The sequence below is a fragment of the Sinocyclocheilus rhinocerous genome, unplaced genomic scaffold (genome assembly GCF_001515625.1).
Source record: "Sinocyclocheilus rhinocerous isolate Xijiao unplaced genomic scaffold, SAMN03320098_v1.1 scaffold1256, whole genome shotgun sequence".
NCBI lineage: Eukaryota > Metazoa > Chordata > Actinopteri > Cypriniformes > Cyprinidae > Sinocyclocheilus > Sinocyclocheilus rhinocerous.
Genome location: NW_015646445.1, coordinates 1,849,737 through 1,865,276, shown reverse-complemented (window position 1 = coordinate 1,865,276; position 15,540 = coordinate 1,849,737). Strand labels below are relative to the sequence as shown.

Sequence of the window (15,540 nt, the reverse complement as noted above, 5' to 3'; positions counted from 1 at the left end):
GTGTCTATCATGATAAAACCTTAATATCAAACCTATATAATGAGTTTGGAAATTTTGGAGTAGAGAAATGCTTAATAAATGCACTGTAACTAAACCCATTAGATTTTAGCCGACTAAATTTACTGCAGATTTAGTTGACTAAAATCTTATGATATTTAGTCGACTAAAACTAAAAACAATTCAGAGGACTAAAATATGACTAAAACTAAATGGCCTTTTAGTCAAAAGATTATGACTAAAACTAAATAAAAATTTGCTGTCAAAATTAACACTGGTGACAACTCTATATACAAACAAAACATGAGGGCTCGTATCATAAAAGCTTCAAAACTCTGCTGTCTTTTGTCACATCCTTGTCTTTATTTTTCATATTGCCTGCACGTAATTTCGCCGGATTCAGCAGCAGATTACACTACAAATAAACGCATAATCGCTTACTTTATGTCCTCCATGTTTACTTCCGTACGAAAATTTTGCCAAATCCAGTTTCCCCGCAGAATCAGGCTACTTTTCCACTGTTGCCGCGGGATGTTTTTCAACTTCGTGGGTCGACGCGACCCCACTAACGCGATGTTTATCCCCCTGAACATGGTTGTGCTAGTTTTGGACTAGTTTTGAGAAGCAATTGTGCGGATTTTGTTGTGTAAACCTGGAAACCCTGTTCGTATTGTTCTTTTGCGCATGCGGGTCAGTTCAGAACCATGATCTGTTCACACTGTAAAACTGATATTTGCCACTTTTAAAACAACAATGTGAACAGCTACACAAAAAAATCGGATCTGAGAAAAAAAATCGGAATTGAGCACTAAGGCTCGCAGTGTGAACGTAGCCTTTGACTCACGTAAAAGTAACATGGTACTGAAACACAGCTTCATTTTTGCAACAGATGGGGATGTAGTTTGACCCGATGGATACGGGACAGCCTTTTGTTCCCATTTTCTGCAGAGGCTCCCTGTAGAAACACATTGTAGAAGAGAAACATTAGTCTGTACCAACTTGTTGGATTGATTCGTTACTAAGCACAGCACCAATGGAACAAATAATTTGCAAATTAGGCAGAATTGGGTCATAACTCAGCTACAACGTATATTATGTACACACAGTTAAAAAGTTGGGGGTCAGTAAGTCTCGTGTTAATAAAGGATGCATTTATTTAATCAAAGATATTGTGAAATATTATAATAACTGCTTTTTAGTTTAACATTTTAAAATGTAATTTATTCCTGTGATGAATTTTCAGCATCATTACTCCAGTCTTCAGTGTCACATGATCCTTCAGAAATCATTCTAATATTCTGATTCGCTGCTCAAGAAACATTTCAGGATTTTTTAATGTACACATAGTTCAAAAAAACAGCATTTATTTGAAATATAAATATTTTGTAACATTAAAGATGTCTTTACTGTAACTTCTGATCAATTTAATGTGTCCTTGCGGAGTATGAATTTCTTAAAAACCTGCTTGAAATGATAAAAAAAATTACAAACAGGACAAGAAATGACTGAAAGAGAACTCATACTTCACTGTCTCAATTTTCACTTCAACTTTTGGGGGTGTTCCTGGAGGAACTGGGGCTTCTTCAGAGACGGAGGCAGCAGACTGCAAGGAGAACGGGGCAGCAACGGGACCCGACGGGCCAATTGGTCCACGGCCTACACTCATATGGGGCAACGCAGCTCTGCCAACACCAACAAATCCTCTGCCCAGGACACTGCAACCACACAAAGCAAAACTCATTCTGATGCAGTCTGATTCAGTCCCTAATCTCACCCAAAAATGAAAAAGATCTTTTCAACTGTGAAGCAAAGTAAGCTCCAAAAAGACAATGACAGGCCCATAAAATGATCATACAGGCGACTCATATGACTTCTTAAGTTGTCTGAAGTCATATATGAGACAAACACACACAGACACACAAATCGTCCAGAAGAAAGTAAGTCATGCAGGTTTGGAATGACATTTTGAAATTAGAATTTTTTATTTTGGGGTGAACTATTACTTAATATTTTTCCACGTGCAAATAAAAGATGCAAAGAATTAGCAAATCCAAGAAACTGCACTAAGATGATAAACATGAAACAACACCTGATGGCTTCTTCTAAGCGGGCTTCTTCTCTTTCCGGAGTCAGAGCAGCTGCCCCAATGATGGTCGGCTTAGACTGGACATCTGCCCCCAAATCGCCTGCTGCCCCTCGTCCTGAATTAGGACAGAAAAACCAACATACAGTACAGACTAATAACAGAGTCATACTCACAGCGAAATGCTGGTTTCAGAGTTCACACTGCTTCTTCATTAACTGAACTGTAGGAGATGATACGAGTACAAAATATGGATAGAAAGATGTGAAGGATCACAAATAAAGTACACATCTAATTGTACTGACTAGGGCCTTATGATTACCGTGATGCAGAAAACACGGACGGAATCCTGTCGTGGAATTTACTGTATTACGCTGAAAATCACAGATTTTTGCAAAATTTGGATGAATAAAATGCCTGTACACACTTAATCAAATCATGATATGGACTAGTCTGTGAAAATTAAATCACAAAAAGATTGCAATTAAATAGGAAGTCTACATGTTCTGTGTGCATGGGACTGAACTTCATCTCCACAGCTGCTCGGAGCGTCACTTCACCAGCATTTCACCATTTCATTTGAGAAAACTGATATAAACACAGAAACTAAATTCAACCCATCAAAATAAAAGTTTGGTGTAACCTTAAAGTATAATAGAAATATATTATTATTGCACAGTAGAATGTACTTCTCAAAGCAACGAGAATAAAAATGTTAGTTTATTAAAATATTTTAAGGCATATCACACAATTTTTCATCTATTTTTTAACACTAAGCCTCTATTGTGCAGCACTTTGTTTGCCAAAAAAAAAAAAAAATCAAAATTGCATTTTAAAAGATTAACTGTTTAGATATTTATTGAATACGTTTTATGCATTCATTAGATTACATCATTGATTAAATCATAAAAAATAATCTGGAAAACTTAAAACATAAAACAGAATTTCTGGAAAAAATAAAACATTTCATAGGGAAATATTATTGCAATTTTAATTTTAAAAAATTAATCATTAAAGTTGTAGTAGTTCAATTGAATATAGACATACTTTTTGGTTATTAAAATTGAATCAAGACATTAAAAATGAATCCAGAAATAAATAAAACATTTGGAATAAAACAAATTTCATACTATCCTAAGTAGGTAACTATGATGAAATGTCAACAGACACTACATTCTTAAAGATTAAAACATCATCCTCTCTACTTATGTCATAAACGCCAAGTGACTTATCCGAAGTTTAATTAAGTTCAGAGGTTGTTGTTTTTTTAGTATTGACATTAATATTGCTATCTGACAGTGTGGGCCAAATATATCAAATGGGAACAGCTGCTGATTGGCACATAATTGGTTCAGACAGTTGATTAATCCCAGAACCGGTGCATTTAGGGACATAAGAAACACTGGGACAATGAGCCATAGGTTGTTATAGTGCTGGAAAAGGTTGCAAGTCTCATCTTAAAATGTCATGTTTGTGTTGAGAAAATATATTTTTTAAGCCAGTCAGGTCAAGTGCGGCCCAAAAAAAGCAGAGGCTTCCCAAGAGTTGTGCGGAAAGGTCACAGAAAGGTCACTGTTTCAGACGCCAAGGACTATTTCAAGCACTATTCAAGTCCTTACAAAGAAAAAAGCTCTTAAATAGAAGATTAATGGGCTTAAGTTCATCATTTGTATTTACATTGCAGATTAAGTTTGTTTTCATTATTAGCTACTTGACCTTCCTGCTGTCTTCAGCAGTAAATTGCACGTCTAATTGGTGACTATTCAACTTTGTTGGTGTTGCCAAGGATACAAAAATGATGGCGCACAATTTAATGCCCACTCCAATCAACCTAGCGCTGACATGAATAATAAAACAGGTATGAGTTTGATTAAATGCAGTACACAGCAGGGTTGACTAAGACGTGTTATATTTATAATGGTATAATAGTATAGGCCCTGCTCCTTATGATGCCAATATGCAACTTTTTGAAAACCAAATGTTGCATCTCAACCTGAATGAATGCGCAAACATTAGGGCTGTGTATCACCAGCAAAGTCACGATACGATACGTATCACGATACAGGACTGCACTGAAATTCACCTCAGAAGAATTTAGACAGCTGTTTATTAAACACTGCATACTATAGTGCCATTTCTAACTATTGGCAGAGCAGGCAGTTGACCTCTGCATTATGAAGGGCCTCCATAACTGTACCACAGTACAATATAGGTAATGGCATATGTTTGATGCTTACATTGGGCACTCCCCACCAGGTACAATATTCTGATTGTTTGCATCTTGTTTTTAAGCCCATAAACAATAATGTACTCATTCTAATAAATTTATATCGTAATGTACTCATTTGAATATATTTTTAAAAATCATATTTACATTGCTGGCATGATACGATACGTATCACGATACAGAGGCCACGATACGATACATATCACGATATATGACTGCACTGAATTTCACCTCAGCAGAATTTAGTAAAACAGCTGTTTATTAAACACTGCTTACTATAGTGCCATTTCTAACTATTGGCAGAGCAGGCAGTTGACCTCTGCATTATGAAGGGCCTCCATAACTGTACCACAGTACAATATAGGTAATGGCATATGTTTCATGTTTACATTGTGCACTCCCCACCAGGTACAATATTCTGATTGTTTGCATCTTGTTTTTAAGCCCATAAATAATAATGTACTTGTTCTAATAAGTTTATATTGTAATGTACTCATTCTAATATATAAAAAAAATCATTTACATTGCTGGTAGGTTATCATTGCACAAATTAACACACTCTCTACAATTAAAAAAAAAAATTAGAAGAGTTCTAAACTATCGCGCTGTCTTCACTGTATCTAACACACACAAGGCTGATTTACTTGACGCGTCCGCAAGTTCGCTTAGGTGCGCGCGGCAGGACTTTCTGAGCAGCTCCGCTTCCGAAGATGCACGAGTTTAAAGCAACTCTAGCCGAACATGCACATCTGTGCCAGCATTTGTGTGAAACAGAAGCAGTTTGATGTTAAGTGCAGTCACACACACAGATCACGTTGCGGCCGGACTCAGACATTCAGGAACAAACTTTTTAGCGCTGCCCCGCAGTTTTATCAACTAAATAGCTTAATCGCTCAAGAGCTACATTATCTTTTTTCAAAAAGGAGCTGGTAACATTATTGTTTCTAAAGGAATTAAAGCCACAGCTTTACTGTTAATAGAAAAACGCGGCAAAACGGTGGTAATTCATACATACACAGCCTCTCTCTTTCTCGCTCTCATAAATGAACACTCGATGAATTACAATTTACTGAGAATAGAATATTGAAGTGGAGATGTGACGATACATCGTCGTATCGATATTTTGAACACAGCACTAGCAAACATGCTGGCATAAATGTTCACCACCTTTCAATGGTTTGGGGTTGGTCTTGGTTATTTTTATGTTTTTCCAAAAAAAAAATAAAAAAACCAAGGCTGCATTTATTTGATCTAAAACCACAGTAAAACTGTAATATTTTGAAATATTAATACAACGTAAAATAACTTTTATTATCTGACTATATTTTAAAACAATTTATTCCTGTGATGACAAAGCTGTATTTTCAGCATCATTACTCCAGTCTTCAGTGTCACATGACAAATCGAAAATCATTTTGTACAAACCGTGATACATTGTTTAGAACTCCTTGATGAATAGAAAGTTCAAAAGAACAGCATTTATATGAAAAAGAAATATTTTGTAACATTATGTAACAATGTCTTTACTGTCACTTTTGATCAATTTAATACATTCTCTTTTAATAAAAGTATTAATAAAAAAAATTTAATCTGACTGACTTGCTTTTTTCTGTGACAGGACAGTTAAAGCTGAGACAGGATCACACCATCTACATTTAAATGCTTGCTATGTTTGCATAACCTTTACATCATCCTTATATCCATCCCAAACGTTTAATGTTTTATATGAATGCATAAGCTTGCATTTACGGTATGCATTTGCAGATGTTTTTTTTTTTTTGCTTTCAAATCTGAATATATTTTGAAACGTAATTTATTCCTGTGATGACAAAGCTGTATTTTCAGCATCATTACTCCAGTCTTCAGTGTCACATGACAAATCGAAAATCATTTTGTACAAACCGTGATACATTGTTTAGAACTCCTTGATGAATAGAAAGTTCAAAAGAACAGCATTTATATGAAAAAGAAATATTTTGAAACATTATAAATTAGGGCTGGGTAAAAAATATCGATATCTCGATATTAATCGATTATAATTTTAACGAAACGATATCGATTCTTAAATCCCAAGAATCGATTAGTGAGAAATGTTGAAGGTGTCTGAATACATTTTGGTTTGACTGTATCTATTTGATAAATGAAGTTAACCAACTAACATTATACATACTCTTTTGGTTTCTGTACCTAATATTTTAAAAATTTACAAATGCAATAAAAATATTGGTATCTGTACTCGGTATCGGCAAGTACCAAAAATAAAAGTATCGGTATCGGGCGAGTACTGAAAAAAGTGGTATCGGTGCATCCCTAGTAATAATAGTCATTAATTGTCTTCAATAGAGTAACAGAAACAGCTTAAATGACCATTTATTAGGTTTTTCAGCTTAAATTAATGTGTTTGCATAGCAGAAGTGACTGAATTCATTTTATGATGCTGCACAAAAATTCAGCAAACAGTTTGTTTGTTTTAAAAGTTAGTTGGCTTAAAATTAAAATAATAATAATAATAATAATACAGCCATACAAATTAATATTGTAATTGTACAGTTGTAATGCAAAGTATAACTTAAGTTGTTTAACTTTCATTTGATTAAAAGATTGTTTTATGCCAGAAAAAAAAAAAAAAACTTTCATAGGGCTATTGTAAAAACACATTTTAATAAATTAGGTTGTTTTTACGCATTCAAATAATTAGACATAATTAAATTAAACACAGAATTTGGTAACAATAAAACAAAATGTGAGAAAAAAATAAAACATTTCATAGGGCCCTAAAAATTACTTTTTGTTAAACTTTTAATAAACTGATGTTAAATGGTTTCATGTTTTAATTAATTAGGCATGCTTTTTGATCAATAACATTTAATTTAAGCATTAAAAGGAATCAAGACTCAGCGGAATCAACAGAATCTTGAAAAATGTAAATGGAAAAAACGGAATTTGGGAAAAAATAAAACAGATTTCATAGGACTCTAATTATAGGCTGGTTGTTTAGACACACATCAGTGTTCAAACACCACGTAAAAGTGAATTTTGCACAATAGCTCCCGTTTAAATCGTAATCTTTATTAGAAAAATCACAATTTCGATTTATTTATTTTTTTACCTGGGCGATCGCTGGAGCCACCTCTGTTTGCAGCTCAGGCATCTTTTGCTGTACATCTGATTTTTCAATGTCCAGTGTAGGCACTGGTCCCACAGCAGCCCCTCTCCCTATCCCAACACTGGGCTCTGGAGTGGGCAGCAAAAAACCTCGGGCTCTTCCAAAACCTCCCTCGTCTGTCGGTAATCGCACTCCTCTAGGGATGCCCACCAGAGGCTCGCTTACAGACGGAGTTATGCCTCTCCCAAACCGCACAGGCATTTCTCCAGGTACGCCTAAGGCTCTACCTCGTCCAGGAAGAGGTTCATCTTTAGGCAGAACCAGACCTCTGGCTCGCCCCAATGGGGGCTGGTCAGGAAATTGACCCTGATCTTCTGCTGACAGCATCCATGGCATGCGGGTGACCCCTGGGGGCCCCGGAAAGGGTGGTCGCTTTGGATCCATTTCTTCCTCTGCTGCACTTCAATGCAACTGACAAAAACAAAGCACAATGAAGGTTCTCTTGACATGTCTATCTACAACACTGTCAAAGCACTGCAGAAGCTTTAAGGCAATAAATCATAATAGTATATCTCACTGTGCTTTTTCTTAGCACGCTTCCAAGAGGTCCAAGAGTCACTGTGCAAGACTTCTAGAAAATATGCGCACTGAAGCACAAAAAGAAACATGCCCAGAAATGTCATGTTAATTGCTGTAATCGAGGCTAATGTCATTTTTACAGACATTCAAAATCTTTATCTCAGTAGACATGAGCACGTGCCTGCCTGACAAGCGTCTAAAACTACAGCTGCGATTATTTCACTTTTTAAATTTGATTTGCAAATTAAAATTAAATGACTTTTTTTTTGTTTGGCTAGGGGAATATAACATTACCGACGTGTATTCAGTACTTTTTTGGCCTTTGAATGTCGAAACTTGACAGCGCGCGAAGTCCATTCAATCTGATTATTCGACAGAATGACGCACGCAGTAACAAAAAGCAATTCTATTCGATTATTTTAGAAACAAATGAGGTTGACGCATGCATAAAACCGTAAAAAGGGTATAAAGTAGGCTAACTGTACCTGCAAACGTAGTCGACACTTCTGTGGCGCTGAACCAAGCTCTCCAACAACCGGGTGGACTGAATCGAACAATTACTGATTCAGTGTTGTCCGATTCGTGATTCTTTTCAATGATTCAGTTAAACCAATTCATGACTCATTCGTAAGTAAAAGGAAAGTTTGGGAACACTTTTGAACTTGTAACTCAAATAAATTGGTCAATGTTTTTAACATGTTTGTGCATTTAGGTTTTTTTGATAGGCTAACATTAGAAAAATGAAGAAAAAATCAGTCCATTCTTTGTTAATAATTTATTTGATGTTCTCTGTAGACAGCAATGAGGCGTATTAATATAAAGACAAGCAAAAATGATGTCTATTAAACAGTCAATCTTTAGCTTTTCTTATATATCTGATATATAAATGTGGACAAAGATGTTAATTTTAGAATAAACAAAGTTTTCCAGAGATGTTTGTTTGAAAATCAATCCAGTACAAATGATAATTACAAGAAAAATACTACATACCTCCTCTCCTTCTTGTGAGATATTTCTAAAAAACCCAGGAAACGGCGCTGTCATGGACAAACTGCTCAATTTAGTGTCTCTGAAAGCCCAGGATGTCCTTTTTATGACACACCACTTAAAACAGGGACGTGTGTGGTCTCACAGAAATGTATGAAATACAGATGTCCTCTACAGAGAACAAAATTCAGCTGTGCCCGGGAGATTATTAAAAATAAAAAGGGCAAAGCTTTAACCCCTTCATGTTTGGAGAGTTCCATTAATGAAGCTAAATTCAGAAAAGAAGCAAAAACTGGTTTGGTTTTGAACGCAAGCGGCAACAAGCTTTTAACTAGTAAGAATAAATCTGGATTGGCATGAAATCCCTTACGAAAAATAAGTTTATTCAAGTGTGCTATTAGTATACTTCTACATTTTGATGTAAACTAGTTGTGTACTCAAAGTTTACTACTGTTATACTTAAAAGTATACTTTTATATATTAGAAAGTGGGCCAATTTAGTCCCAAGGAGTATTGAAATAGTACACTTACAAGTATACTATTAGTACACTGATATTTGTATACTTGCTACATAAAGTATACTTAAAAATATACTTGAACTTTACTTAAGTATACTTACTAAAATAAACTTGAAGTATACTACTTTTTGGTAAGAGATGTTTCAAAAGTCATCAGAAAACTTCAGTTGAAAAAGAAAAATAGCATAAGGAATCGTCTATTTTGAACAGTGAGCATCAGTTTGAATAGTTCATCAAAGTGTTCACCCCTTTCCCCCCCAAGGACTCCTGTAAGCCTTTGCTGCATGAGAATTCATTTTCTTGCCACTACCAAAGTTCACAATGTCAAGGCAAGAAATATTTTCACAAAACAGATGCTGCTGCAGCCTTATAGGTGGAATGGATACTGTATTGCATTTGTTTCACCATGCACAGAGATAACTAACAGATCAGCTACAACTCTGACTTATCTGGTGCTGTTTTCCATACATATGTATTGCCCTGCTATTGTTAAACTTATAGTATCTGAGAAATTTTCTTCAGGTTTGTTTTCTGTTCTAACATTCTGCTCTGTGTAGTAATGTGTAATTCTATTATATATTATGCTATTTACTCAATATGGTATTATCTCACTTAAAATATGATGAATGGTCATGAAAGTAATCAATATACTGATTAATATGCTTGAGTTATTCCAATACTGTAAGTCTGAGGGCCTATCCATTGGGCACTACTGGTGGTTTCCATTGGATTGTACCAAGTTAACTTAAATAACCCAATGAACTCTGGGTTATTCCCAGAAGTTAACAGGAACAAGTAAACAGATTTGATGAATGTCTCATGTGACCACCTTATTGGCAGCAGAATGAAGGTGGCTGATCTGGCCAAATTCCACCATTAATAAAAATGGCCTTGGGAGTAAAAGTGGCTGATCTGGCCAAATTCCACTGATAAGAAATTGTGGCAAACCAGATAGGCATAGCCAATAATAAAAACCGGAACTACCAACTTTGGTAAGAGAAAAAGGTATAAAACGGATGAGTTGACAGACAAAGACTCAGATGCGGTTACCGTTTTCTCAGCTTTGTTACTTTGTTTAATAAAAGTCTTATTTTAACATCTGGAACTCTGCTTCTCGAGCTTCATTGAGTACATCGAAGAAAAACTACACAACAGTAGTGATATAGAAAAATAAAGATTCTAAAAAACGCTCAACAAACAAACTTAATTTGTTCAAATGAGTTACACTAAATACAAAGTCATTATCATACTTTATCATACTTTGGGAAATGTTTGATTCATTTTGCAGTCAGTAAATTTAAATTATAGTGTGTTGTATTATAAGAAAGCATCAAGTCAAACATCTCCTGCCATAAGTCTTTTTGTCTTCTGCCTTTGGAGGATTGTGTGACACATTTCTTCTTTATTTCCCCTGTGCTGTATATGATTGTGAAGACACAAGCTAGAGTAAACACTGTTTTATTATGCAGCCACAAACATATCTTTGAGCTCAACAGACATCTCAATTAATTATTAAAACGTCTACAGAGAGAACATAACTACTGGAAGGAAACTTAGCTCTGCGACATGATCCCAAATTCTCAGGTTGGAGATTAAGATGATCCACAAAAAGGGAAATTCAGGATAATATCTATAAAGCAACAAACTATAAAAGGCTCAAAACTTAAGTATATCAAGCGCATGCAGTCCCTTCACAAGTGACTATGCTGAACTGTGAAGCAAAGGCAGCAGACAGAAATAAAGTGATTTCATACAATGAGAAAAAAGTGGTGTAGAATTTACTTAAAAACTATTTTCACTCAGAAATTGCTAGTAAATGTACCAAATAATTACAAGAAGAAGAAAAGCGCAAGTAACACATTGAATTAAACTCTTAAATTCTGAAGTAGAAAGACTGAAATAGTATTTTCTTGTAAACCCACATCAAAAAATCATTTTTACAGTTTATTTGTTTTGACTGGTTAAATGTGGCATCCTATTTTCGTGTTCGTACTTGGCATTGCTGTATATCTGAAGGCTCATTGTGTCTTTCCTATCACACCGCAATTAAACTCACACACTCATTTGAAAGATTTGCCATTTTTCAAACGCTCTGTCCATTTATTTTTACATAAAACTTTTTTAATGAGGACCAAACTACTTTGTGCACCAGAGATACTTCAGAGATTTAGTTTTCTAAATGAAATGTCAATCATAAAAATTGTAATTAAGATGCGGTGCTCTTGGGATGCAAGTTCAAGTCAGGCCTGTGTCATGTCTTGATCTCATTCTCTTCTTGCAAAAATATATAATTATTATCTTTATCATAGAAATGTGATTAAATTATAGACCTACACATATGAGATTTGTAAGTAAACATATTTCCCAGCTGTACTGACTCACTATGGAGGCTCATAACTGAATTGTAGCCTTTCAATATAAACGAGGTAATTTCAGCAGCAGTCAGTGATTTGCATCAGAAGCAAATCACTGCAATGAATATTAATTTAAGCTGACACTCATCAGCAGCACTCTGCACGTCAGGCTACTCTGAATATTGACCAATAAGGCTTGAGGGAAGCAGTGAGCATGCTGGGTCAAAGCAGCTTGGCTTTCATCTTTCTAGCAACACTTGACCCAGGTGCTTTGACCTTGAACATCGAAAGAGAAGCCAACATATTTTGGGTCATAGGATACAGCTACTTTACTGGCAAGGTGTCTGGTAACTGGCACACTCTGAGCTTCCTATCAAGCGCGAAATGAGTTTAAAAGGACAGTCCACCTAAAAATTTAAGTGTTTCAGTTCCCATGGACTTCCATTGTAATTTTTTTGAAAATGTACTCACCCCGAGGCAATCCAAGATGTAGATGAGTTTGTTTCTTCATCAGAACAGATTTGGAGAAATAAAGCTTTATATCACTTGTTCACCAATGGATCATCTGCAGTGAATGGGTGCCGTCAGAATGAGCGTCCAAACAGCTGATAAAAACACAATAATCCACACCACTCCATCAGTTAACATCTTGTGAAGTGAAAAGCTGGGTATTTGTAATAATACCATAATATTGCTTTCTCCAGTGAAAAAGTTTGACTCATCTGAACAAACATATCAGTGAAAATTTGATGCGTGAGGACAATAGGAGAGAGCAGTATTATGGATTGTGGACTGTTATTTTGGTCAGAAGCTATGGTTTAAAGTCGAAATGCCTTAATGACGGATTTGTTTCATACAAACATATTAATTCATTGGACTAGAATTGTGTGGATTATTGTAATGTTTTTATCAGCTGTTTGGACTCTCATTCTGACGGCACCCATTCACTGCAGAGCATCCATTGCTGAACAAGTGATGGAATGCTACATTTCTCCAAATCTGTTACGATGCAAAAACAAACTGGCCCTGGGGGTGACATGCCCCATCTGTTGGACAATGACAACGAAGATGATGGTGATGATAGCCGCTTTGACCACATTAGCCTGGGAACATGCTGTCCTACTCTGTGCAATTCTCCGCTTCATTACAGATTCATTTTTCATGCAACTTAACTCCACGAGACTGAGTGCTCACCATTCATGTACAGGATGTGTTTTATTTTTTGTTCAAGCACGGTCTCCGTAGCTGTCAACTTTCAACTGATTGGTTTTGATTGTTCAAATTTTCAGGGCTTTTGTTCTCTTAGAGCTCTGCGTGGTGTTCTGGAAAGTCTAAAATTATAAGCATTTTCATCTGGCGGTTTATCCAAAGTGACTTACAGTACACTTATATCATGGACAATTTCCCCTGAAGCAACCTGGGTTTAAGTGCTTTTCTGTCAGTGCAGTGGTCATGAATCGCCCCTTTCAGGGTTTGAACCATAGACTGTAAAAAAAGATGGACGACACGTCTCCACTTCCTTCCACTATAGAAAAGTGAAGCCAAAGCATCTCAGTATGGCCGCTGCCATCTTGAGTAAATGACGTCATTTGGAGCCCAAGTCTGCGCAGTAGAGATTCGTTTGGAGCCAGACCCAATCAACCATAACGACACGCCCCGTATTTATAGCATCAAATTACTAGCTAAAATCAAACTTATCACAAAAACGAACGATTGAACATATATCAGCGTGATAACAACAACCTTTAATGACCAAAACCATCTTTCGCAAAGACCCCGCAGCTTCACTTTTCAGGATGTGCGAGGCACACACGGTTTGAACCTACAACCTTTTTGTTCACCAACCTAGATCTTTAACAACAAGGCTACAATAAAAGTGTGCTGTAAGCAATTTCAGCCTTTGAATTAGAACACCACCCCCTCAATCTCCAAAACCCCGCCCTCTCTTCAAAACCCCGCCCCCAGTCTCATGTCAGCAAACCTGAGGCGAGCATACTCAAATATGCAAAATAAGTCTCCTGATGAATTTAAAAACGGGTTTGCTATTATTATTATTATTATTAACATCATAATCACGAAGATGGTGATAAAGTATTATAATTATTGTTTGTTTACAAGCATACGAGAATGTATGCATATTTGCATAAAATTAATTGGACACGCCCACATAGATGCCAAGGGTCTCTGTTGCTGCGCCAGGGTTTATTGAAAATGTTGTCACTGATTGCTGTAAATGGTGCTTTTGGCCCGTCACTGAGACGTGCGTGTTTTCTCAAAACAGTGATGATATCCGTAAGATTGTATAGGGTCATTTTATTATTTTCGTCTCCACTTTCCACTGTCCAAAACCTAACATGTCCAAAAATAAAATTGTGCAATGCTATATAAAATGTTATCCATGTAGTTACGCAACAAGGCACAGAAACAATAAAGGAAACAGTAACTGACAGCGAAATGCCTGAGACCTGAAGTGAGAGAGACCCTAGAGACAGTCTAGTGCGCTACTCTTGCGCTTCCTCCACAACAGAAGACAGAAAAACATCTTAATGTAGGTGGAGCTGAGACCGCTTTTACGCGTTTAACCTACTAGAGTGCGCAATTCTCACACACTTCACTTCCATCAAGTCAAGGACCGTACAGCTTCTCCAAACGCGCGCGTTATACAGACAAACCGTGGTGATGGTCCTCCTTCTTCCCGTTTATTTAAGTTTTCTTCTGCTGTATCCGCACAACATGCCTTTTTTCTTTTGGAAAGCCTGAAGACACCCCGTATCTGCGCTCGCTTCAGCATGCGTTTGGCGCACGGAGCGCACTCTTGGCGAGCTCTTCATCATCAGGCGCAGGGATGATGTTCAACTCATCGGGCTCGCTAGATTTCTTCTCGTTCACTCACCCTGAGGTCGCGTCGGAAGTTCTCAATGGTTCCTCACACTTATTCTACAACATCTCAGTGGCCATGTGGAACAAATCCTGCGGGGAACAGTTGCTCGATTTCACCACAGCGGAGAAGATTGTCATCGGAATGATGCTGGCCATCATCACCACCGTGACGGTGATTGGAAATATGCTGGTGGTGATCGCGGTGTGCGTCGTTAAGAAGCTCAGACAGCCGTCCAACTATCTGCTGGTGTCTCTGGCCGTGGCGGATCTCTCCGTGGCTATTGTGGTGATGCCATTCGTGATCGTGACGGACCTCACGGGAGGAGAGTGGCTTTTTGGAGAGGTCTTCTGTAACATCTTCATCGGCATGGATGTGATGTGCTGCACTGCATCCATCATGACGCTGTGCGTGATCAGTGTGGACAGGTGAGTAGGTTGGCTTCTTCTTACCAAGTCGTTTATGTGACGCTTTGATACAAAGTGACTTACAGGGACAATCCTCCTGGAGCAACCCAAGTGTCTTGAATCTCATGGTTTATGAAGCAACACGTGATACTTGGGATTTAAACCTACAACCCGTTTAGTATCAGTTTTTTTTAACCACTAGGAGTTTATCAAAATATTGCATCCGCAAGCATAATAAAGTATAAAACATTTATGTATGTATGCATGTGTGTGTATTTATTTATTTATCAAGCTGCATGAACTCCACAAATCAGAGTTTTGGACCCCACTGTGTATGTATACAGGAAAGTGTAGTCCGATAATTAGTTTTTTTTTTTTTTAGAATTTCACTATTTTAAACTCCT

General features: G+C 36.8%; 2 protein-coding genes across 2 annotated transcripts in view; one reads left to right on the top strand and one right to left on the bottom strand.

Annotated features, from left to right (window-relative positions):
• Nucleotides 1-8,543, bottom strand: part of LOC107707823 (piwi-like protein 2) — a 41,634-nt gene extending 33,091 nt beyond the window's left edge. Inside the window, exons 1-6 of the mRNA XM_016511915.1 lie at nucleotides 8,478-8,543; nucleotides 7,417-7,884; nucleotides 2,403-2,454; nucleotides 2,087-2,198; nucleotides 1,521-1,712; nucleotides 842-952 (exon numbers count right to left, since the gene is read on the bottom strand). Of these exons, the coding sequence (XP_016367401.1) occupies nucleotides 842-952; nucleotides 1,521-1,712; nucleotides 2,087-2,198; nucleotides 2,403-2,454; nucleotides 7,417-7,857 (908 nt within the window). The 5' untranslated portion in view covers nucleotides 7,858-7,884; nucleotides 8,478-8,543. The remainder of the gene's footprint in view (nucleotides 1-841; nucleotides 953-1,520; nucleotides 1,713-2,086; nucleotides 2,199-2,402; nucleotides 2,455-7,416; nucleotides 7,885-8,477) is intronic.
• A 6,022-nt stretch (nucleotides 8,544-14,565) lies between these two features.
• Nucleotides 14,566-15,540, top strand: part of htr7c (5-hydroxytryptamine (serotonin) receptor 7c) — a 39,227-nt gene continuing 38,252 nt past the window's right edge. The window contains exon 1 of the mRNA XM_016511925.1: nucleotides 14,566-15,157. Coding sequence (XP_016367411.1) covers nucleotides 14,697-15,157 — 461 coding nt within the window. The 5' untranslated portion in view covers nucleotides 14,566-14,696. The remainder of the gene's footprint in view (nucleotides 15,158-15,540) is intronic.